The 23,755-nt window shown below is 42.3% G+C and overlaps 1 protein-coding gene across 2 annotated transcripts in view; it reads right to left on the minus strand.

Moving 5' to 3' along the window:
- Positions 1–20,054, minus strand: part of GCLC (glutamate-cysteine ligase catalytic subunit) — a 40,386-nt gene extending 20,332 nt beyond the window's left edge. For both annotated transcript variants that reach the window (XM_008142055.3, XM_028142870.2), the window contains exons 1-3: positions 19,475–20,054; positions 1,385–1,497; positions 309–491 (exon numbers count right to left, since the gene is read on the minus strand). In XM_008142055.3, coding sequence (XP_008140277.1) covers positions 309–491; positions 1,385–1,497; positions 19,475–19,624 — 446 coding nt within the window. In that variant the 5' untranslated portion in view covers positions 19,625–20,054. The remainder of the gene's footprint in view (positions 1–308; positions 492–1,384; positions 1,498–19,474) is intronic.
- Positions 20,055–23,755: the final 3,701 nt, after the last annotated feature.

A 23,755-nucleotide genomic window follows, 5' to 3' on the forward strand; every position in this document is an offset into this window, starting at 1 on the left:
CACCCTGCCTGGGGGAGGCTGCCACACTGCTACCCAGCCACAGTGGTCCTCCTGGTCTTTCCCACCAAGCCCAGACACAGCCCTCACCACAGTGCTCCAGGCCACCACCATCCACTGGAGCTGGTGTGCACCGTCTGCCTATAGCTCTAACAAGAGGCTGCCTAAGGCAGTGCTGGGAAGAAGGACCGGCCTGTGGTCTGTAAAGTATGAGAACTGTAGAGTCAAATGCTTGGTCATGATTTGCTCTTTAAAACCTCGAGCTCCGAGCTCCGAACTGTCCCCTGGGGCATGTTCACGTAGAAACTAACCTGGGAAATGAAGTTATTGTGCAAACAGCCTGATTTTCTTTTAATAAAGAAGTTGCCTCCTTCCGGCGCTGTCTCATGTTGTCTTCGACTGTGTTGAACTCGGACATGGTTCCTCCATAGGGCTGTCCGGGCGTCCCTTCAATCATGTAACTCCCATACTCTGGTCTCCAAAGTGTAGGGTGGCTACAGAGGAGGAAAAAAATTTGCTTCATCTTCTTTGCTGCAGTCTACTCAATTCTTAGAAGTTCTTTTAAAGCACTGCCTCAAAAATGTTAGAAACTATTAGGTATAAATGAAGCTAAAAACTGCTTTATAATTCCCAAAGGCCATTAATTTTCCATAGCTCTTCAACTCTATAAATAGGGTTAAAAGTCCTAGGCCCAAAATATTTATAAATAACTGAAAACACGCACAGGGCACTCTCTGTCCAGACAAGCTAGTCCCTGTGCAGGAAAGAAGATGAGGCCCTAGGGCTCTTGCAGTTCTGGGCTGAGGTGAGGAGAAAAATAAACCGCCGAGTACAGGCCCCCTTCCCCTCTTTGTCTAGTTAAATAAATATTTAGAAAACATCCCACCAGCCAAACAAAACCAATCTGCAAGTTTAATCTGGCACCATAGTCCGTGGTCTCAGTAACACTATGGCAATTTTTAAAAATAGTAAACAAGCTATATATTGCCTTTACTGTTCTCCCATCCAAGTACTAACCAGGCCCGACCCTGCTTAGCTTCTGAGATCAGACGAGATCGGGCGCATTCAGGGTGGTATGGCCGTAGAGAGCCTTTACTGTTCTAAGTGCTTTAATATATTAATGGATTTTGAAATGTCAACACTCTACAAGGTAGATATCATTATCCCTACCTTATAGGTGAGGAAACAGGCACAGAGGAGTTAAGTGACTTGCCTAAGGTTACCCAACTGTTAGGTACAGGAACCAGGATTTGCACCCAAGCAGCTGGGAATCAGAGCCCGGGCTCTAAACTGTGTTAAAAGTGCTATGCTATCCTGTGTCCTTTACATCCGAGAAAAGAGTCTATTCTAGTAGTTTGACAGTTTCAGAAACACTAAAACAGCTTACTTTGGGTTTGTCTTTTCCCCCTTTTCTTGTAGAGTCTCAACGACTTCTTCTCCAGACAGGACCAACTGGACTCTCTTATTTTCATGATCAAAAGACACCAACATGTATTCCACCTATTGAAATTAAGGAGAGAAAGATGAACATTCTTCCAGGTTGGTGCTCAGTGTGACCTTTAAGAGAAGAAGGCGGGGATACAGGGAGGTTGGAAAGGATCGACAATAACTTTAGACTCACATTTCCTAACACGATAGCATAAAATAAACATTTGTTTGCCTAATATGAAAACGTGGAGAAAATGGTTAACAGTGGCACTGAGGACCACTCTTATACCTCAATTCCTTCTTTCCCCTCTTATTCTTAATATCCTAAGAAAAGTCGAGATGCCCATTTTGGAAAATTGTACTTCAAGAGGGGAGTATTTTAAGCTAAGATTCTATATATTACATTGGCAAGAAGTTGCATTTTAAAATTTATTTCCTCAACTGGCTTACTATAAAGTGGGTTATCTGGGCATTTTGATCCAAGGTAGGTGATCCTTACTTCCTGGCAGGCTATTTAATAATCCCACTTAAGTCCCACTACTGTAGAGTTCAATCATCAACACACCAATACAGAGCAGTTATTTTAGGAGTTTCAGTCAGTCAGTGCAAGCATGTCAAACGCTCGGCATGCCTCGTTTATTTGGCCCATGTTAGCCTTTGAGTTTGACCTGTTTGATTTAGTGTTTTTCAATAAAAATGTAAGACAACTTCCCAACTCTGAAACCAGATCAAATTGACAATGCAAGGTGATCTAGCGCAGTGGTCGGCAAACTGCGGCTCTTTGGCCCCTTGAGTGTGGCTCTTCCACAAAATACCCCGTGTGGGCGTGCACGTACAGTGCTATTGAAACTTTGTGGCCCATGCGCAGAAGTCTGTTTTCGGCTCTCAAAAGAAATTTCAATTGTACTGTTGACATTTGGCTCTGTTGACTAATGAGTTTGCCGACCACTGATCTAGGGCATTTATAACCATACCTGGGGGAATTCTGATAAAAATCAGAGTTCAATACCAAAGTAAGACTTTTCTGGACAGAGTACACATAAAACCTGCTTTTGGTTTCCCTCAAATCAGATACTTTAAATCATGATTATTGATATGAACTGAAATAAAACACATATTACCCATATATAAGCGAAGGTATGGAAATGGATCTTCCAGGCAAACACTTGAGAGTACCTTTTGCACAAGACAGAGAAGATGAGGCAAACTGATGCCCCACAAGGCAGACCAATACACAGATGTATTTTGTTTGGCTTATCATAGTATTAAAATAAAAAAAAAAAAAAAAAAAAAAAAAGGCAAGCAACAATACATCTACCACCTTGACAGCTGCATGTCAATTCAGATTCCCAGCCTTAGAATTACACACCCAGAGCCCAGCACTATGTCAGGGTCCTGCAGGGCTGGGGCTGGGCTGCTCCCCTTTGGGGGTGCTCTGTGGTCCGCAGGGGCCTATTCCCTTTTTTATGTGTACCTGTCCCATCTTGGAAGGCATTTGAGCCAGCCTTCCTTAGCACAGAAATGGTACCCCTTCAAGAAATGGTTTTGCCCTTCAGCTAAGAAATAGAATTAACGTGGGGGGAGGGGGGTGGCGGGGGTGTGTGTGATAGTAACCATAGGAAACAGCCTGATAAGTTTAAGCAACAAAATAATGAACTTTCAATTAACTTTTGTTAACTGTTGCTATGGACTGAGTGTTTTTGTCCCCCCAAATTCATATGTAATAGTATTTAATTTCCAATGTAATAGTATTTGAGTGAGGCCTCTGGTGGGTAATTAGGTCAGGAGAGTAGAGTCCTCATGGTGGGATTAGTGCCCTTAGTAGACAAGTGATCTCTCTCTTCAATGTAGGAGGACACAGCAAGAAGGCGGGCATTTGTGAGCCAGGATGGGGCCCTTACCTGGAACTAAATCTGCCAACACCTGTGACCCTGGACTTCCCAACCTCCTGAACTGTGAGAAATAAATGTCTGTATTTGTTACAACAGCCTGAATGGACAAGGTAGTTACTTTATCAATGAGTCCATTCATGCTTCTCCATTAGAATTTTTTAGTTCAAAAAGTAGGTAAGACTACTTGATTTAGGTACACGAGCCAGAAGTGTGAGATTGTACCTGTACAATCACTCCATGTGAAATGCCTGAAACATGGGCGGCAGAATCTGGAACTGCTCCCAAGTTTAAGTACAGGCTTTCAGATAGCATCTACAGACCCATGACTTCTGAATAACTAAAACATGATGGAACAGGAACCTTTAAGTCTCAGGATGAATATATAAAGTATCATAGGTATGAGAAACAAATTTACCTCTAAATGATCATAATGAGAAAAGGTATGCCATGAACTTTCATTTATGGATTCTGATCTTCAAACCCATCAAGCAAAGTTGGCATTTTCCCCCTTTTCCAGATAGGCTAAGGCTCAGAGATACCGAGTAAGTTGCCCAAGGCCATAGTATCAGAGCAGGGATTTGAACCCAGCTCTGACTGGCCTCAAGGCCCAGCACACCTTACTGCTAGGACTATAGAGGATGCCAGTCTTGGTTAGAAATAAGCTTTTTAAAAAATTGTTGTAAGCTACATGAGGCAGGGGAAAGGTTATAAAACTGGCTGAAAATCTCTCAAATTGATTATGCCTCAATTTTATGAGGTGGGCCTGACAATGTATCATAGTAGCTGAGATATAACGGTATGGTTACAGATTTAAATAGATGGGTAGGCCCATCTCTTAGGCTCCAGACGGAGCGCACATGTGCTCTATCCAGCATTCCTAACTCTCCCAGTTAGAAGGCATCTTCTCCTTCAGTACTTCTCCTTCTATCCCTGGTTTCAACATATCTGCCTGGCAGCATATGTTTTCAGAGTTATCTTCTGAAAGATGAAGAGAAACTTCCTAGCTTACTGGGTTCCCATCGTTTACCATCACAATGAACAAGAACTTTTGTACCAATTGCATAACCTAAATTGCAATTACTTTTTTTAGTTTCCTAGTTTTTAAATAGTTGAAATCCTTCGTTTTCAAAAATCACTCTTAGCCCACAATTTAGAGCATGGGAGGGCAAAAAGAGCAAAGCACTCAAACTCAGTTTGAGCTTTACATACCAGCCAAATGGATGATACTTAAAATGCTAACAAACCCAATTCTCAACTAAAAAATATTCAGCCTCGATCTCATTAAGCAAATGAAACAGAAAAACATCAGAGCACTTATCAAATGAGAAAGAAAAACAAACTTACTTCTGGAAAAAAAACCCAAATTCAGTTAGAAGCCTGAAGAATGCCCTCAAGATTTTTCAAACTCAAACTTAAGGCGTTCTGAAGTAACTGTCCCTCCAGTCACCTTGACCGTTCTGTGCCCGGGCCCAAAATGGGTCTTTATCCTCTTGGCTTTTTGTTCTTATTTAATCCTGCCCCCACCAACTTCAATACATTTGTATTTCTTTCCAATTCTAGTTCATACAAACACTCAATTAACTCAATCTTTTAAGAGTCAAACTAGAGCTGAAACGGATTTTGATTCAGTAACCTTGCTGTTGAGAGGTGACAAAAAGTGATACACTAAGACAATACTTTCCCAATATAAAATACCTAAAACCACAGTGATTTATTTTATTCCTTCTGGAGTCTGTCCCTATCCTAAATCTTTCTGAAGACAAAGGATGAGAGGAAAAGATAAAATCAAAGAGAAAATAACAAAATAGGATATACAGGCCCTTCCGTACACAACAGATCCCAATGATTAAACTGAACCAGCTTCCTGACTTCGAATAGCATGTAGGCGGTACACCCAGAGTTATAGCAACATCTATGTGCACTGCACACACACAACTCCAAAAGTGTATGCCCAAAGAACATAAAATGGACTGCAGAGTGACTAATCCAAATCTGTGTAATTAACACATCGTTTGGAAAAAGCAAAAATAGCCACTGTACTATTCTCAGTACACAGATCATAGTGCCCTAGATGTAACTTAGGGACACTGCTATTTGGTGCCCATCAGTTGTCTTTTTTAGTGGAGGGAGAATAAGCCCCATAAAAATAACCTACCACTCTTTGTAAGAAACTCATCTTTTAAAAATGCACACTACTCTTTCTACAAATAAAAATCTTTTGAATTTCATTCTTAAATGGCTAAATGTTATCCTACTAGAATAACAGTCACTAATATCTCTGAGCTGTTTAATCAAAGGCACATTCAAAGACTATTATATAGTTTACTGTTACATAGCATTGCTAGGAATGATGTGTACACAATAACCCTCTAGTTATTTAATGCAGGTTTGCACAAGCACAAGATGCTTTATTCATCTGAAATTAGGCCAATAAATATAATCTTAATTGAGGGTGATGTAAGTACTCAGTACAATGCTGATCATATAACAGACTGTGAAATATTTGTGGCATTAAAGTTCAAGATAACAGTAAATATTAACTATCAATATTAAACTTTTTAGTATTTTTGTTGTCTTTAAATGGTATTTACCAAGTTTAAAATAAAAGTTTTCCTTTTTAATACTACAACAAAAACATTCTGATACTCTACCATTAAGGTACGGGATACAGGGAACTTAGAATGTCCAAGGAAAGGCTAGATATTTTATAAAATACATATTTTTAAATTTCTACTCTCTGGAGGTGAAAACTGTGCTTAATTAGGCAAACAATCTACTTCTTTAAGACTCAGAAGCAGTTACAGGCACGTCCCTATTTAGGGAGGTTATACTTTGAGAAAATTCCTTTGTCTCAAGCCACCCTACTGAAATTCAAAACTCAGGGTTGGGGGCCAGCTCCTCTACTCACTGTTGGCTCTCTCCCCGGGCCCAAGCCAGTCCTGACTCCTACAACTACCTGCTGCTTCTCAGAGGCCCAGGTTTCTCCTTACACTAACTCCAAAAAGAAACCCAGAGCCCTTTGAGGGTTAAGGCTCTAGTGAGAGTTGATGACCAAATCAGTGCCCAAACAGCATCTTGCTGCCCCCTCTGCCACCCCCGACTCCCTTAACCTCCCAGCTGCTTGGTCCTTTCATCCACTCAGGAAAGTCCTGTGCTGGGAATACTGTGAGGAGCCAGGCAGGTGTGGTTCCTGTTCTCGAGCTTACACTGTGGCTGGAGCCACAACCAACACTACAGAGCTAACGACCTGAGTGAGTGCTGGAGATGGGCACATCTAACAGGAGAATATGCTCCCGTCCGGGAGATCAGAGGCTTCTGGGAGGAAGGGGACTGCCCCAAAGGAGAGGGTCTGCTGATGCTTCAATGTAAACACAACCTCCCACGGGATTTCCCTGACCACCATTCTGACTGCAGCAGAACCACCTGTCTGGCTGGTCAGAGATGCAGATAAACTGGCCCCATACCACAGAGATCATGCCACAATAGTCCTTCTCTAGATTATAAACTGTTTAAAGCTAGTAACCATAATTTCTGTCCAGAAGGTTATTTCCTCATGTGGCAAAATATCAATGACTAATATTTTTGAGCACTCTCAACCATCTAGTTGGATGGCACCCTTTTCCATATCTAGCACGATACCCAAACTTGGAAGACCCAAAAAGGCACTAGCCATAGTTGACACTTAAAAAAAAATCACCTATACTTAAATAGGGAAGACCTGAATGACAGGACCAAAAGAGCAGCTGAGCTTAAAATAGTGGTCAAAATTCAGTAAGAAATTCTAATATAGATGTAATAAAGTTTGATATGGCTCAGAATTCGGTTTAAGGCAAACTCCCGGATTAGATACGTCTAAAGATGTTATTACTAAATATCAAAACCACTGTTTTATGTGGTAATATTTGAGCATTTGGGGGAAACAAGTATGAAGCAGAAATTGCAATGTGCTTCTGTATAGTTGTGTACATGATGTTTTAAACTGGTAGCTGTTGATATGTCAAATTAAACTGTGCTACGTCCCCCAAAGAAATGTTTTAGCAGCGTAGTCTAAAGGTATATAAATTTTCATAATATGATGTATTTTGACTTCCGCTTTCCCCCTCAATGTGAAATATCATCTCATACCGCAGAATTACACAGGTGAACTCTAAGGAAGTTTACACTTCTGAAACCAAAATTAACGTGGCCTCACTCTGACCTTATCTTTGTGGGCAGCCTACAGAGCAGAACAGCAATGAATTTCCTATACGATTAGGTAAAGTAACTTCCTTAAATTATTTTCTTGGTCCACAATGAGTAAACAAGTTCTTCACGTGCCAAGATTAGTGACATGAAGCTTAAGTGACAAACTTTAGGACTTTAAAAGAGAGAAAGAAACTGGGAGCTGCTGGGAAAATTGTGGTGGATCTCATAAGAGGGGCAATGACACCTTTCACTAAAGGGAAGAAAAAAGTCATGCTGTCCATTACTAGGCACATGTGGCTAGTTAGAGTTAAAATTAATTAAAATTCAGTTCCCTAGTCCCACTAGCCAACAATGGCTAGTGCAAACATTTCTATTACTGCAAAAAAGGTGTATTGGACAGCACTGGACTACACCCGAGAGAGAGCAGAACCCTGAAACTGTACCTGGACATACGAATTCATCACTCGGGAAATCTCCGAATGTAGATCTGCTGTTTCCTGGCCTACAGAGAGAATGAGACTTTCATTTCTGGACCTAAGAATTTACATTAGCTGACCTTTTTTTTTTTTTTTTTTTTTAACCATACCACTACACTTCAGCATATGAAATTTTCATTTTCTTATGGTTAAGGCACTCTTGTTATTTCTGAACCAAATCTAACAGGACCCAACCAGTCTTCTCACACAAATGAACCTCAGAAAAAGTAGCACATCAAATAAAGTTATCAATGGTGATGTTTGCCACAACTGCCAAGTTAAGGCAGAAAGTCTGCAACTGAGAAACCTGAACCTAAACCAGAAGACTGCTCCTCCTAAAGAAACAATATTTTTCCCGACCGGTTTGGCTCAGTGGATAGAGCGTCGGCCTGCGGACTCAAGGGTCCCAGGTTAGATTCCGGTCAAGGGCATGTACCTTGGTTGCAGGCACATCCCCGGTAAGGAGTGTGCAGGAGGCAACTGATGGATGTTTCTCTCTCATTGATGTTTCTAACTCTATCCCTCTCCCTTCCTCTCTGTAAAAAAATCAATAAAATATTTTTTTTAAAAAAAGAAACAATATTTTAAATATAAGTAGTTTTTATTTACCTCAAAACACCTGTACTATACTTGAGTATAGAGCTTCTGAACTCTAAGGACAAGTGAATTCCTTGGCTCATTTCCAAGAACATACTCCCCTACCAGAGTCCCAGTTACAACGTGGTTGACAACAAAGAGGGTATTCTGGTCCCCAGATAGAGGCTGCTTTGGATCAACTGCTCTGGAGTGCTCAGCGGGAGGTGGGGTAAGAGGAGTGTGAGGGAGTGAGGCCGCATCAAGAATCTATAGGGGGTAAGGTCCATCAAGAACCTCTATGGTGGCTCCTACCAGGTACAGAAAGCTTAGGACATTAGCGGAGGCAGGACTGTTGCTACAGAACACACATCCTCCACAGGGGACACTAGCTCAGGGCCTGATACACTACTAGAGATGAGCAAGCCAGAAAGCAAGCACGTTCCCTTGTGACATATGTTTATAAATTAGATTGGCTTAAATTCAGGGACTGCCTATGAGAAAATCAGAGTTTTAGTTCTTAGGAACTGGTGGTAGACTAACCCAGACAAAGAAGAAGGGGGGGGGGAGGGGGGGAGAGAGAATGCTTTCTAAAGAGACCCAGAGCAAATGCTACCACAGAGGAATTCTAACTCGAAAGTAACTGCTGTGCTCAGAGGGGGCCCACCTCTGCCCCGGCCCCCACCTCCCTCCGTGACAGAGATTCAATACCTCCACGTTTAATGCTCTTCCACCATCACAAGAATCTGAGCAGTTCCTCTTTCATGATCACATCTCCTAAGGGCAGCAGTGGGGCTCTCCTTCAGGAATTACTCCTGGATGGTAGGGCAGAAGCCACCAATAGACCTGCTTCAGATGGGATTTGGAAGATGGAGACTCTTGGTAACATAAACTCCTTCACTGCCATATTTGAGATTCGAGTGAAAGGAGCAAACTCTCAAAGAGGTAAGTCAAAGCTCCTGACTGGGGCTCTGATTCTGGCCCGCTACCTGCTGTCCTGGGATGAGGCTGGCACAGTCTGCCTAACTACCAGGTGAGGTCAGCCTGATCTTCAGGTAAAGGGCCCGTCCACAGCTGCCTGGTCATAGGGCTCTGCTGCCAGCACATTAGCTGGGACGCTGTGGCCACATTACCAAACCTGTTAACATTTGTCCTGCAGCCCGAGAAATTGACAGATCATCTTCAATATGATAGTTTTGAAGGAATACTGGCAATCACTAAAAGGGAATCATTGGCAGCCATCTGGTAACGAAAACTTCTTAAACCTGCGTCTATGGCTGTAAGACAATTATATTTTCACTCAGAAACAAAATCCTCCTTTCTTTGTTGACACCACCCCTTCCTCTGTTCTTTCTTCTTTTCCTTTCACCTCCAATCTCACCTCAAGTTGCAGCCTATAAACAGTCACAGAGCTCTTTTCCTTCAAGGTATCTGGGAGGTGGTCCCTAAGGGAGCAACTAGAGGAGTGCAGGCTTTGGAGTCGGTTTGAATCTTGGTAACTTCCGAGTTTCAGTTTTTCTCTTTTGTAAAATGGGGAGAATAGCTACCTCATAGAGCCACTGAGGGGAGAGCCACTGGGGCGACTTACATGAAACAATGCATATAAAGTGCCTACAAGAGTAGTACGTACAAATTCCTTTATTTGTCTTATAGATGAGGAAACTGTGGTCCAAAAAAATTTAAGTTCCATATCTAATATCACACAACCATTTGAGAAGAATTGGACTCCTATCTTCAAATTAAAGTCCATTCAGAAAATAGATGCAAACATTCAAAATGATACCTGGCCGTAGGATGATAACAGTGATATCAAGTGTTGAACATTACAGCATAAGAGCGAAGAAAATCTGATTTTAAAAATCTGGCTACATCTTAGTTGCTGGAGATATAACCACGAGGGTAGCCAGCCTTTGGACAAAGTTGAGAGCCAAAGTAATAAAGCTGAAAGAACAGGAAAACTGAAAGAGTTCCACTTCTGATCAAGATGGTGTAATAGCAACCAATTTTACCCTCCCATCTAAACAATGGAAGAGAAAGAGTGTGAGAGAGGGAGGGAGGGGGAAGGGAAAGGAGAGAATGGGAGAGTGATAATATATATAATAAGAATAGTTTTTCTTTTTTTAAACATATTTTTATTGATTTCAGAGAGGGAGAGGGAGAGAAAGATAGAAACATCAATGATGAAAAGAATCACTGATCAGCTGCCTCCCCTAGGGAACAAGCCCACAACCTGGACATGTGCCCTTGACCAGAATCGAACCCGGGACCCCTCAGTCCTCAGGTTCACGCTCTATCCACTGAGCCAAACCGGCTAGGGCTATAAGAATAGTTTATCAAGACACTGGACATCAGATAACCAAGGGCAGAGATCCCCGAGATATGGGGTGAAAGGGCACAAATTAAGTGAGCCCTACAATAGCCCCAACTTACTGATCAAAAAGAGGCTCTACATTATGGGCAGGGAGGTGAACCACACACAGCCTGGAGGACTCCCTGAATTGAAGAGATGGAGCTGAAGGTCTGAGGAAACCAAGTCAATTAGAGGTCACAAGACCAACTACCAAAAAGAAAAGAGCTGCTCATAAAACCCTGGGTCCCCCTTAAAGATTCACTAGTGAATTAACCCACACATGTGAGGCAAGAATTCAAAGCTGAGGCAGGGAGTGTTCCCACAAGTCATAATGGAATAACTCCTAATTTAGGATCACTGGGGAAAGTATTCATGAAGGTCTTGTCTCAGTAGAAGGGAATTATCGTAAACTGAGACTTCTCCAGATCTGCCTAATAAATTGTAAAAGCAGCCCTAAAGGGTTTGGCTAATTGGATAGAGTGTCAGCCTGCGGATGGAAGGGTCCCAGGTTCGTTTGCACTCAAGGGCATTTACCTGGATTGCAGGCTCCTCCCCAGCCCTGGTCCTGGTTGGGGCTCATGCAGGAAGCAACCAACCAATGTGTCTCTCTCACATCGATATTTCTCTCTCTTTCCCTCTCTCTTCCACCCTCTCTAAAAATCAATGGAAAAATATCCTCAGTGAGGATTAAAATAATAAATAAATAAATAAATAAATAAATAAATAAATAAATAAATAAAACATTGCAAAAGCAACACCTGAACAAACTATCTCCAAATAACTATATTCCAGGAATGAAGAATACTTACGAATTCTTTTAGGAGTAAATAAATACCAAATACCCAACAAGGTAAAATTCATAATGTCTAGCATCTAATCAAAGATTATCAGACATGTAAAGAAGCAGGAAAACATATTCAAAATGAAGAGAAAAAAAATCCACTGAACCGGATCTTAAATGACAAAGATGAGAGTTAACCAATACATTAAAACAGTGATTAGAACTATATTGCACATGTTCAAAAGTAAGTTTAGCCCTAGCTGGTTTGGCTCAGTGAATAGAGCATCGGCCTGCAGAATGAAGGGTCCCAGGTTCGATTCTGGTTAAGGGCATGTACTGTGTTTCGGGCTCAATCCCCAGAAGGGGGCATGCAGGAGGAAGCCGATCAATGATTCTCTTTCATCATTGATGTTTCAATCTCTCTTTCCCTCTCCCTTCCTCTCTGAAATCAATAAAAATATTTAATATATTTTATTGATTTTTTACAGAGAGGAAGTGAGAAGGATAGAGAGTTAGAAACATTGATGAGAGAAACATCAATCAGCTGCCTCCTGCACACCTCCTACTGGGGATGTGCCCGCAACCAAGGTACATGCCCTTGACTGGAATCGAATCTGGGACCCTTCAGTCAGCAGGCTGATGCTATATCCACTGAGCCAAACCGGTTAGGGCAATAAAAAAATATATTTTTTTAAAAGTAAGTTTAGTAAGGTTGGAGGATACAAGATAAACATACAAAATTTTATTTCTATATTCATGATATGCAAAAAGTATGTTTACAGTTGTTCGTATGGAAATACATTAATAAATAATAATACAAGAATAAACTCTTTCACTTACCACAACTGTAAGCCTACTTTTGTCCCACTCTATATTAGCAATGAACTAGAAATCAAAACTTTAGCCCTAGCGGGTTTGGCTCAGTGGATAAAGCATCAACCTGCGGACTGAAGGGTCCTGGGATCGATTCCGGTCAAGGGCACATGCCCGGGTTGCGGGCTCAATCCCCAGTAGGGGGCATGCAAGAGGCAGCCAATCAATGATTCTCTCTCATCATTGATGTTTCTTTCTTTCTTTCTCTCTCTCTCTCTCTCTCTCTCTTAATAAAGAAATATTTTTAAAAAAACTTTAAAGGTAATATTACTTACAATAGAATAAAAGAATACAAAACAGTGATAAATCTAACAAAGATGTAAACTTGTACACTGAAAACTACAAAACATTGATGAAAGAAATTAAAGAAACCATAAATAATTAAGTGATGTATTTGTTCATGGATTAGAAGACTCATTATTGTGAAGATGTCAATTTCCCCCCAAATTGACCTATAGATTCAATTCAATCCCAGTCCAAATCCCAGAAGGGTTTGTATTGTTTGATTTTGGTAGAAATTGCCAAACTGGTTCTAAAATTTATGTGTAAATTCAAAGGACCCAGAAGAGTCAAGACAAGTTCAAAAAGAACAAAGTTGTAGAGCTAATATTATCTTATCACATGACTTATTATAAAATTATAGCAATAAGAAGTGTGGTTCTGCCATAAGGATAAACAGACCAATGAAACAGTACAAAAAAAATCCAGAAATAAACTGCACATACGTTGACAACTGATATTAGTTAATGGTGCAAAGGCTGTGCATGCTTTCGACAGTGGAGAAAAGGCAGTCTTTTCAACAAATGGTGCTGGGGTAATATGCAAAAAAAACAACCAAACCAAAAATCCATACCTTGTACCATATACAAAAATTAACTCAAAATGGATCATAGACCTAACTGTAAAAACATAAGATTATAAAACTTATGGGGAAAAAAAATAGTAGAAAATCTTTGTAACCTGTGATTAAAGCAAGATACCACACCAAAAGCATAATCTATAAAGGAACGAATTGGACTTCATCAATATGAACAATTTCTGTTCTTCAAAAGACAGTTAAGAGAATGAAAATAGACTACGAGAACATAGATACAAAAGCACGTTTGGTTGTTTCTTTGAAAAGCTAAAACACATCATTCCTAGAAAATAATAAAGACTTAAGCATAAGTCCATACAAAAACTTCTGTTTATGTTCATGAATGTTTTGTGTTATTGTAATAGCTAAAATTTGGAAATAATCCAAATAGTGAATAAGCAAATTATAGTATATCCATACAATGGAATACTACTCAACGGTTAAGACAAATGAACTACTAACACATGCAACAACATAAATGAATCTCAAAATACATATACAGAGCTTAAAAGTGAGACCAAAAAAGTACAAGATTTTTGGTCTGTATGATTTCCTAGATATAAAACTCTAGGAAATCAGAACTAAGCTACAGTAATATAAAGAAGATCCCTTGGGGAAGGGAAAAATTGCAAAGAGGCACAAATACATTTTGGAGGTGATGAATATGTTCGGTATTTGGATTGTAGTGATGGTTGCACAGGTGTATACATATATCAAAATTTATCAAACGGTGCACTTTATACATATGAAGTTTACTATATGTCAATTATATCTAAAGCTGTTACAATATTGAAAAATGAACTTGGTTAGCCCTGGCCAGTTTTTCTCAGTGGTTAGAGCCTCAGCCCACAGATTGAAGGGTCATGGGTTCGATTCCCAGTCAAGGGCACCTACCTCAGCTGCAGGCTCAATCCCCAGCCTTGTTGGGGTATGAACAGGAGGCAACCAATCAATGTGTCTCTCTCACATCAATGTTTCTCTCTCTCTCTCTCTTTGCCCTCCTCCTTCCCCTACATTCTCATTCTCTCTCTCTCTCTTCTCTCTCTCTCTCTCTCTCACACACTCACACACACACACACACATCAATGGAAAAAATATCCTCAGGTGAGGATTAAAAAACACACAACTTGGCTAAACCATAAACAGAGAATATTAATTAGCAAGCTCATTAGGATATGGTCCATCCAATAACACCAGCAACATCAGTAAATGCCCCATATTTAGTTTAAGTTTAACAATACATTCAGATGACTTGAGTATCTAAAAATGTTCAGAAACACAAATTCTGATGTTAAAAGTTCAATTAATATTCTGATATCTTTTCTCGAGATATGGGATCTTAAACTTTACCTAAATTTACACCTTGAAATGAAGCTACACATAGAATACTAGCAAGTACATTTGCTAATACCACTTCTAGACATTACTATCAGTAGTATTAGAAGTCATATTCTAGGCATTCCTCTTCACAGAGATATTCGACAGTGATATGGTGGGGATATAGTAACTGGTCCAGAAGCACAGAAACGTTTTTCTAGAGGAGCCAGCTGTACAGAAGTATTAAATCTTTTTCTTCCATTCTATTTTCCTCATGCCTTTAAACTACAGTGAAACCTCTACTTATCCAGAGCCATACATCGACCTCTACAAACTGATCAGACCTATTTACTGCATTTACAACACCTAAGTGCACATAACCGTCACATGCCAATGCTATTTCTCACCTTCATTACATTGTTCTTTTGCCTAGAATGCCTTCCTTCTCCTCATCTAATTACGAGCCAGACATTCTTAGGGCAGCTTCACACACACACACACACACACACACACACACACACACGCACACACACACTCACACCCCTGCAAAGGAACATAGGATCTTCTGGAGGGTGATGGAAGTGTAATATATTACAAGTGTTTGTGTTTTATATTTTTAATTTTGACTGTGTTGGCAAATATCTGGTTACATATACTTGTTTAAAAGTCATTGTATGTAAATTACAACTCAATGAAATGGATTTAAAAAGCAAGCCCATGCAAAAGTAACACAAAATGAACAGCAAAAAAATAAGATTTACCCCAGAAGCAGTAGTCAAGCTCATATTTAAGCTTTAAATTCTCAGCCTCGATCCCTAATATAAACATAAGGATCAGTTATCTAGTTTCCTAACCTTCAAAAATTAACCTCTTGGTATAAAAGGTAATTTTGGAGATAAAAAAAAAAAAAATCACCAGAAGGCTCCAACCATGTTTCACTCTTTTTTCCTTCATTTCATCACTATGCTATTAGTCACAAGTTAATGATATTAAACTAATATCCACAGTGACAGCTGAGAAAGAGTAAGATGCAACAACTTTATTTAATGTGCCACAAACCTAAAATCTTCACAATGACTTACTTTTTAAATGCAATTTGGAAATATCACCAAAAGTTACTAAGCTAATGGAATATAACTATATCTAAGCAGGTAAATTTCATTTCATTAGTTTAAAAACCCACATACATGGAATGCCTCATTCCCCAATGACCACTCTAATTTAAATGAGATATACTGGATATTAAAATTTTTTAAGGAAACATTTTAAGTTACCATTTATGAGTCTTTAATTAAAAGGCTAGGCTCTCATTTGTAAATTATTTCATCAACATTATCTCATTTAACCTTAATAACCCTACCAGGAAGGTATTATTGTCCCCATTTTACAGATGACGAATATGAGGTTAAGCGAGATTAAGTAATTGCTACACAAAACCTTCCATTAGACTAAAATGACTATGTTTTTGTCTATTCCTGATTTATAGCTGAGGATTATGTTACTTTTGTTATAGGATTATAATCTTATTACCTGACAAGCAATGCTTTTTCTAAATAGTCACTTAAGCACTCTTACACAATCACACCTACACAGGCAAACTTGTAGTTCAAAATCAACAGATGATATACCAACCCTTAAATCCCACCACCTGTTTTATTAGTTTTATACATGTGAGTCAAATATTAAAGACATACCATATATTTTCCTCTCAAAGCTCACATGGACTTTTCTAGTTAGAGGACAGTTTACCTTCTTGCCTTTGAGAGCCACACAACATTGGATTAAAACATTTAAGAAAAATTATGTTTGCTTTTAAATGTTGTGTTCTGACACCTCTGCAACCTGTCGAGTTTGAACTCTGTAAATGGAGATTTGATGAAATCTCATACATTGTAAATAATCCAAAACCGGTATAATGTGTTTAAGAAATGGACCTGGAGTCAGACAGATTTCAGTTCTGATAATGCCTCTGCCTCTAAATAGCGGCTAAGGGCTGGCAGGTAGCTAACACTAGAGTGATTATCAGGGAAAACTCAAAAGTTGTATCTACTGCCACATTTGCACCATAGACTTCATAGGTTTGTCTTTTAATGTGCAGACTCAAGTTATAAACAAAATCTGTACCTGAAAAGTTGTGTGTGAGCTGTGAAGAGAGAAGTGCACACTTTTTTGCATACATACAATGTTTAGCAGCAATAGAGCACCCAGGGATATCCCTCTTCTCCCCTTCACCCCCACCCCATCCTGAGGCAAATGAACCTATGAGTTCCTGGCACCTAGGAGTTAGAACTTCTATTTCCAACAGAGACAGCATAATAAATGGTGGCAAGGGTCAGCACCTGTCACACTAAAGGTAAAAATATATATATATATATATATATATATATATATATATATATATGCATGCATCTGTAAGCTGATCTTGGAATCTACCTATCTACAAGGTTCCCACTTCTTTAGTTCCAATAAGCCAGCATACACACCCCTTTATTATACAACCCATTTTTACCATGGCAATTGGTGACAGCCTTCTCTTTACTCGGCAATCTAAAGATTATCTCCGAGTTTCAAAGACTAACATTCTAGTTTGAAAGATGTACATTATTTTAAAATTTATTCAAACTGTAAAAGCTGGCAAGGAAAGAATGTCCAACTCCCTCACTTGCCAAATGAGGAAGCTGAGGCTCAGAATCCCACAGGCAGGCAGTTTGGCAGGCCTTGGAATACACTAGTGAAACTCCAGATCCAGGGTCCTTTCTGATTAAATACTAGCAGAGACAAACAGTGTCCTAGTAACCAGGGCTGAGCATTTCTCCTGCCACCGTTTCAAGGCACTTCTTTCTTCTTCTTTAATCCAAGTCCATGATCTGGTAAGGACACCACCAAAACTTCCCGTGAAGAGCAATATTTTGGTTTCACGTTAACACTGTCCAACATATCGCCTCCCAAACACCATTTTCTGTCTGCCAAGGCCACTCTTCATCTCAGGGGCCATACTACCCACCACGCCCTTCTCTACTCTTATCGGCCCAGCCAGTTTCTCAATTATTGCCCGAGGCGTCTGTATAAAAACAAACTTGCTTGCTGTGTGCCCCTGCCTGAAGACTTCTATTCAGCAAATGTGGTTGTGAATTCCTACTACGGGTGAGGATTAGAGCTAACACTGGAGTAATTACTCCACTGCTCTGTTTTAAAGCCTCATCTCATCCAGTAAGCCTTCCACAATAAATCTGGCTTTCAAACTCCTTTAACTGAAACCACGGTGAGAAATAACCTAAATGTGACCCAATACACACTACCTCAAATAATAACTCAAAAGTTTGACATATTCTTTACTATGCATGAAAAATCAATATTCTTCATAGTATTCCATTTTTATAAAAGTCCTGGAGAGAAAAAAATTCAAGGGGCAGAGTAGATAGAGCATAAAATACACACAATACACAAATGAACGTATAAAATTCCAGATGCTGTAAAGAAACAATTAACTTTTGACTAAAATTGAAGAATTATCACCAAACATATACTGTACCCCTTTTGTGACGAAAAAAACGTACAACATAGTAGAAATGTGAATTACTGGTCATTATACTTTTCTAACTTAAAACAGCACTACTCCTTCAAATGCAAGAAGAATTATGTTCCCATCTTAGAAACAGGAAAGCTAACTTTTTCCGGGAGAGAGTCTGCATTGGTGAAGCAGCACCTTGACACTTAGGCCAAGAGTGACAGCAAAGTCTAGAAGATGAGTCACTTACACCTGACCACGCCATAGAAGGCGAATGATAAAAACACAAAAAATATAAATAAATGGGTTCTTCGAGGAGTCATTTAATTATCTTAACTGTATATACCTGTGCTTTTTTAAAACGGGAAGGAGAGCACAAAATGCTTTGGCAGAAAGGAGTAACTCTAACCGGAGGCAATGCTTTCCAGATCATTCCAATTAAACAAAGGTTCAACATACTGAGAACCCAGAGGCATTTTCACCTCCAGGCAGAACATATGCTGAAGCACTGATTTGTAAAGTTTAAGATGCTGGATTTAGGCCATGGAAAGGTACTAACAAATCCCAATTGTGTGTGTGTGTGTGTGTGTGTGTGTGTGTGTGTGTGAGAGAGAGAGAGAGAGAGAGAGGGGGGGGAGGGGGGGGAGGAAAAGGGGGGACTGATGAGGAGTTGGAGGTTTAAAAGATAACTGGAAAGAGGGGGTTTGGGGCAGAAGGAACATCCTTTAGACCCGATTCCTAGTAACGACGGGCCTGCCTGCCTTCCTTCCTTCCTAGGATAACTTTCCTTTCACGTTAATAGAAGTGCATTTTGAGATGAGATCGCGAAAGGCGGCCGGCAGAGAAGTATCAGAGACTGAAAACTCCCCGAAGCACCAAATGTTACGCTTTTTCAGGGTGGAACCCGCCCAGTGCCCAATCCACATTTGCTTAAAGGAGGAGGAAACCCACGTGAGTGAAGCAATGAATGAATGAACGGGTGAGCACAGTCCGGCCGGAAGGCTCAGAGCAGGGCCCCACGCCCCAGACCATCCTGGACGCCCAGTGGGAGGGCAGGGACGGCGACCCGGGGCAGGGAGGCGCCCGGGGACCCCGGGGCGCAGTGCAGGGCGCAGACAGCCATGGGGTCCTGGGGCCGGGGCCGGGGCCAGGGTCGCAGGTAGGGCCTCGCGGAACAAAGGCGGCGCAGAGTGACCTGACAGGGCGGTCCAGGGAGGACGGGGGTCGCGGGCGCTCACCTCATCGCCCCACTTGAGCACGTCCTTGTGTCGGTCCTTGACGGCGTGGTAGATGTGCAGAAACTGGAGGATCCCGTGCCGCCGCACGTGGTCGGCGTGGCGCTTGGTCTCCTCCCAGCTCAGCGGCGAGCCTTGGGACAGCAGCCCCATGGCCGCCCCCTCCTCCTGCTCTTGGGCGCTGACGGCGGCCGCAAGCTCCCGGCGCGGGGTGCGAGCCGGACACTCAGCTGCCCGCAGGAGGCAGCAGCGGCGCCGGCTGCTCCGCCCCGGGGGGGCGCCCTCGGGCCGCAGTCGGCTGAGGGAGGGTCCGGTCCGTTCCGGCTCCCCCACACGCGGTACTCACCGCCCGGTGACCGGCCCAGAGGTCCGGCGCACCTCGCGGGCTGAGAGACAGAGGACGTGAGGGCAGGCTGGGCGGCTCTCGGCCCGGCAGCCTCGCCCCTCGCCCGCTCCAGCGCCCGCTCCCGCTCCGAGGCGGCGGGGCCGCAGCGGCTCCCGCTTCTCTTTGCCTGTGCCCTGCACGGGCTCCTTCCTACTTGTGACCAAAACCTGCGCCGCCGCGGAGCATGCCCAGTGCTCCCATCCGCGCGCCCGCCCTTCCTGGGAGCGATCCGTCGCTCCGGATCTTATAAACTACGGGAGGGGGCGGGGGCGGTGAAAGGGGCGTGGCCGGAGGACGGGGCGGGTCAGAGGAGGGGCGTGGCCCAGCGCCGGAAGAGACCAAAGTGGGCTGCAGGGAGGGGGCGTGCGCGGGCGTGGTTAGGGCGGAGTCAGAGGGAAGGCGCTCACCGCGGGCGGGCAGTGTGGTCGGCCTGGCTGTAAGCAAAAGCGAAATGTAGAAAAGTCAGTTTTTCTCTTACCCAAAGATATCGACTCTGGTTTGGGGAATAAAGTTGAGTATTTGAATTAATGAAGGACTCACCGGATTATTTTTTAGGTGAGAGGGGCTTCCCCCTTATAAAAGCAGAGTGAGAACAGCAGGGTATGGCAAGAAAAATATTAACTTGGGAGGCAGATGAAACACATGTTCAGTTTTAGTGTCCGCCATTTACTACCTGTGAGACCTTGCGCAAGTTCTTTTCATACCTGTACAAAATTATATTAACTCTGTCTTTTTTGCCTGTTGTAAGAATGTGCACAATGCACAGGTGCATAGAGTTAATGGTCAATAAGTGGTCGGGTTATTAAGAAGAATCAATTTGTCTACAAGTTTTTAGACACGTGTGTATATTACAAGTATGTGTGTATTCTCTAATTATTTGATGACATACATTCTCTGGATGACACAGACACCATTTATTACAACAAAAGGTGATAGATCCTCCCTTCCCCCAACTGATGGATGGAATGTGATGTAAACTGCACCTGCGGCCTGGACATTCCTGAGCACCTAACCAGACACCTTATATGGACTGTACATTGAACCACCAATCAGCACCTGCCAAAACCCTAAGTCCCTAAGTGCCTAATCATGTGCCTTATATGAAACCACCAATTAGCGCGTGCCGAGTACCCTAAGCCCCATCCCTCCCCATTCCTCCCCTCAAAAGGCGTATTCACTCCTGCACGTGTGCTCTCTTCCTTTGCAAGGCAGCCCGGCAGGGTCCTTCTCTAATAAAGCCTGTAGTCCTGGTTTTCCGCCCTCTGTCTCATCTTTCAAAAGGGACTTTGTCAATATCCCTAGCTGGGTCATTTGAAGGAATCACCTCCAAAAATATATACCTGGTCCTAGCCCAAGAGTCATCCAGTAAGTGATTACAATAATGTTCATGTGAGTTTACGCCTAGGGGTAGAAGATATAAGAAACAGCTGGGGTTGGCCCTACCTGGCAAGAAAGGGAAGCTATGAGGCACCTCACCACAAAGTAGTTGTTCAATAAATGTGTTGACAGAGCAATGACATGACAGGTCAGGGAAAAAGTGACAGCAACTAGATCATACATGTACTGAGGCCAGAACGTGTGTACTTACTGTGCCCACTTCCCTCACACTACAAAGTTAACATTTAGTAAGCACTTATTAGCTGCTAAGTGGATATATGATAGGAGTCTCTTCTCTCATATCCTTCATATTGGATGTGCCTTGGGGACATGGATACCCAAGGTCTGGCTGTAATTTCCACAGTAGGTTATGTGTATGTATGGGTGGGGGGGTGGAGTGTGGCAGTGTTTGAAGCTCAGGGGATGGTGTTTCAATCCCGGAGGTATAGCCTGGATAAAAACCAAGTCTCATTCTAATTTACCCCCAGCTGACTCAAACATCCCCACCTACTGCGCTACTCTTCCCCGTACCCTCCCCACCAATCTCTCCAGACCTGTGTGGTCCTGGCTTTCTGTTGTGTCTTTCTGCTTAGAATTCTCCACCTGACACATTCCTGTTCTTGGAGTTGCAGTTACTCCTCCCTGTATTTTGGTTACATTTGAACAGGCCTCGATTTCTACATTATAATAGAATCGTTTTAAAAATATCTCCACATTAAATAGTGACTTCCTCTGGGATAATTTATGCCTTTGTATCTTTAATTCTAGAAAAGTGCTTTGCATAAATGTTTGCTTCCTGTGGAAGGCAGGTAAGTGTGGGGGCTAGGGTGGGAGACAGGGTTGGTCATTGTTTTGAATACAGGTGAGGAGGCATCCAAAGGATCATTTTGTTTTTCTCACAATCTCACCCCATATTTGCATAGATCTGCATTGTTCAACACAACCATCCACCATCTGTGGCTACAGTATTTGAAATATGGCTAAGTTGACTGAGAAACCGAATTTTAGTTTTATTTAAGCCCACTTAAATATAAATTTCAAAATTGATATTTCATGTGGTTGCTGGAAAACTTTTAAGTAAATCTGGAAGAGGTGGGGAATGTAAATCCACTTTTTCATCTGTTCATTTTATGAAACACAGATCAAGAATTTCCAATGAAAATTTAGTGGCCTGGGAGGTGTGATGTGGGTATAATACACACACCCAATTCAAAAACTTAGTACCCCAAAAATGCAAATATCTTATTAATAACTTTACATTAAATATATTGCTATAGTAGTATTTTGGATATGTCAAGATAAAATAATTTAAATTAATTCACTTGTTTCTTTTTAGTGTTTAAAGGTAGCTAATGGAACATTTTAGATTACATATGTGGCTTGCATTCCACTTAATTAAGGCAGCACAGGTGTAGACTTTTACACTTTGCAAAGCACACACTTTCCTCTATCTACACCTGCTTCATTTCCTCACAATATGGTGAAGCTGGTCTCTTGGGAAAGCGTCAGTTTCGTTTTAAAAAGGAAACAGTGAAGGGGGTGTGTGGTCAGGAAGAGCCATAGTTCTTTCTAGTCTAGCTAATGCTCATGATACTGAATGTAGTGAGAGTTAATACTATCATTTGAGTCAGTCTCAGATTCCGGTTGATTCTCACAGGAGGGCCCCCAAACTCCAAACTAGCACCCCAAGAGGGAGCTCCTGGGCTCTGGACAATCCCCAGTTGGGTGCAGCGTGGCGGCACCACCTGCCAGTTATTCACAATTTAAACCATGGTCTCTACAGTGCCTTTGCCAACTACTGTTACAGGGGGTAAAGAAATCCACCACAGATCAACGGAAGTCATATTCCACAACAGTCATTTCCCTTTGTTGGACAGCGTTTTGCATTTTTAGGTTTACTTCTGGAATTCATTCTGCAGATTGCAACCAGGACCAGGGAGTGGGTTTTCAGCAGACAGCCCCGCAAAGCAAACAAGTTGGACGTGCTGCGAGTTTGACATGCTTAGGGCTTCAACGAGCCTTAAGGAGAAAAGAAGGAGCTCGTATATTGCAGAATCAGCTCTTCTCCAGGGAGATTCCTGGTGATTTCTTCGCGGTGGGGGGGGGGGTGTTACAAGATTCCTACGGCCGGAACCAACCCCGAGAGCGGCGGTTCAGACAGCGCATCCCGGGCTCCTAGCACCCAGGGCGGCCGCCGGGAAAACCCGGAGGGCGGAGCAGGGCGCTGGGTCCTCCCGCAGCCGCGCGGCCGAGCTGAGCATGCTCGGAGAGCGGCTCGGTCGCGGGAGGAAGCGCGGGCGCTGCACGCCGCGCGGTTGTTGTGATACAGCCCCAGCCACGTGACGGCCCGGGCCCGCCTCCGGGCGCGTGGCGCCGCCTCCGCGTGACTCAGCACTTTGTGCGGGCTCCGGGCTAGAGGTCAATTCCAGGAAGGCTGCTTGGGGGCAAAGTCTGGGTTGGCCAATCCTGACCCCCTGGCTCGCTCTGCTGCAGCAGCCATTTCTGACTCGTCGGTTTTCGGG

The sequence above is a fragment of the Eptesicus fuscus genome, chromosome 10 (assembly GCF_027574615.1).
Source record: "Eptesicus fuscus isolate TK198812 chromosome 10, DD_ASM_mEF_20220401, whole genome shotgun sequence".
Taxonomy (NCBI): domain Eukaryota; kingdom Metazoa; phylum Chordata; class Mammalia; order Chiroptera; family Vespertilionidae; genus Eptesicus; species Eptesicus fuscus.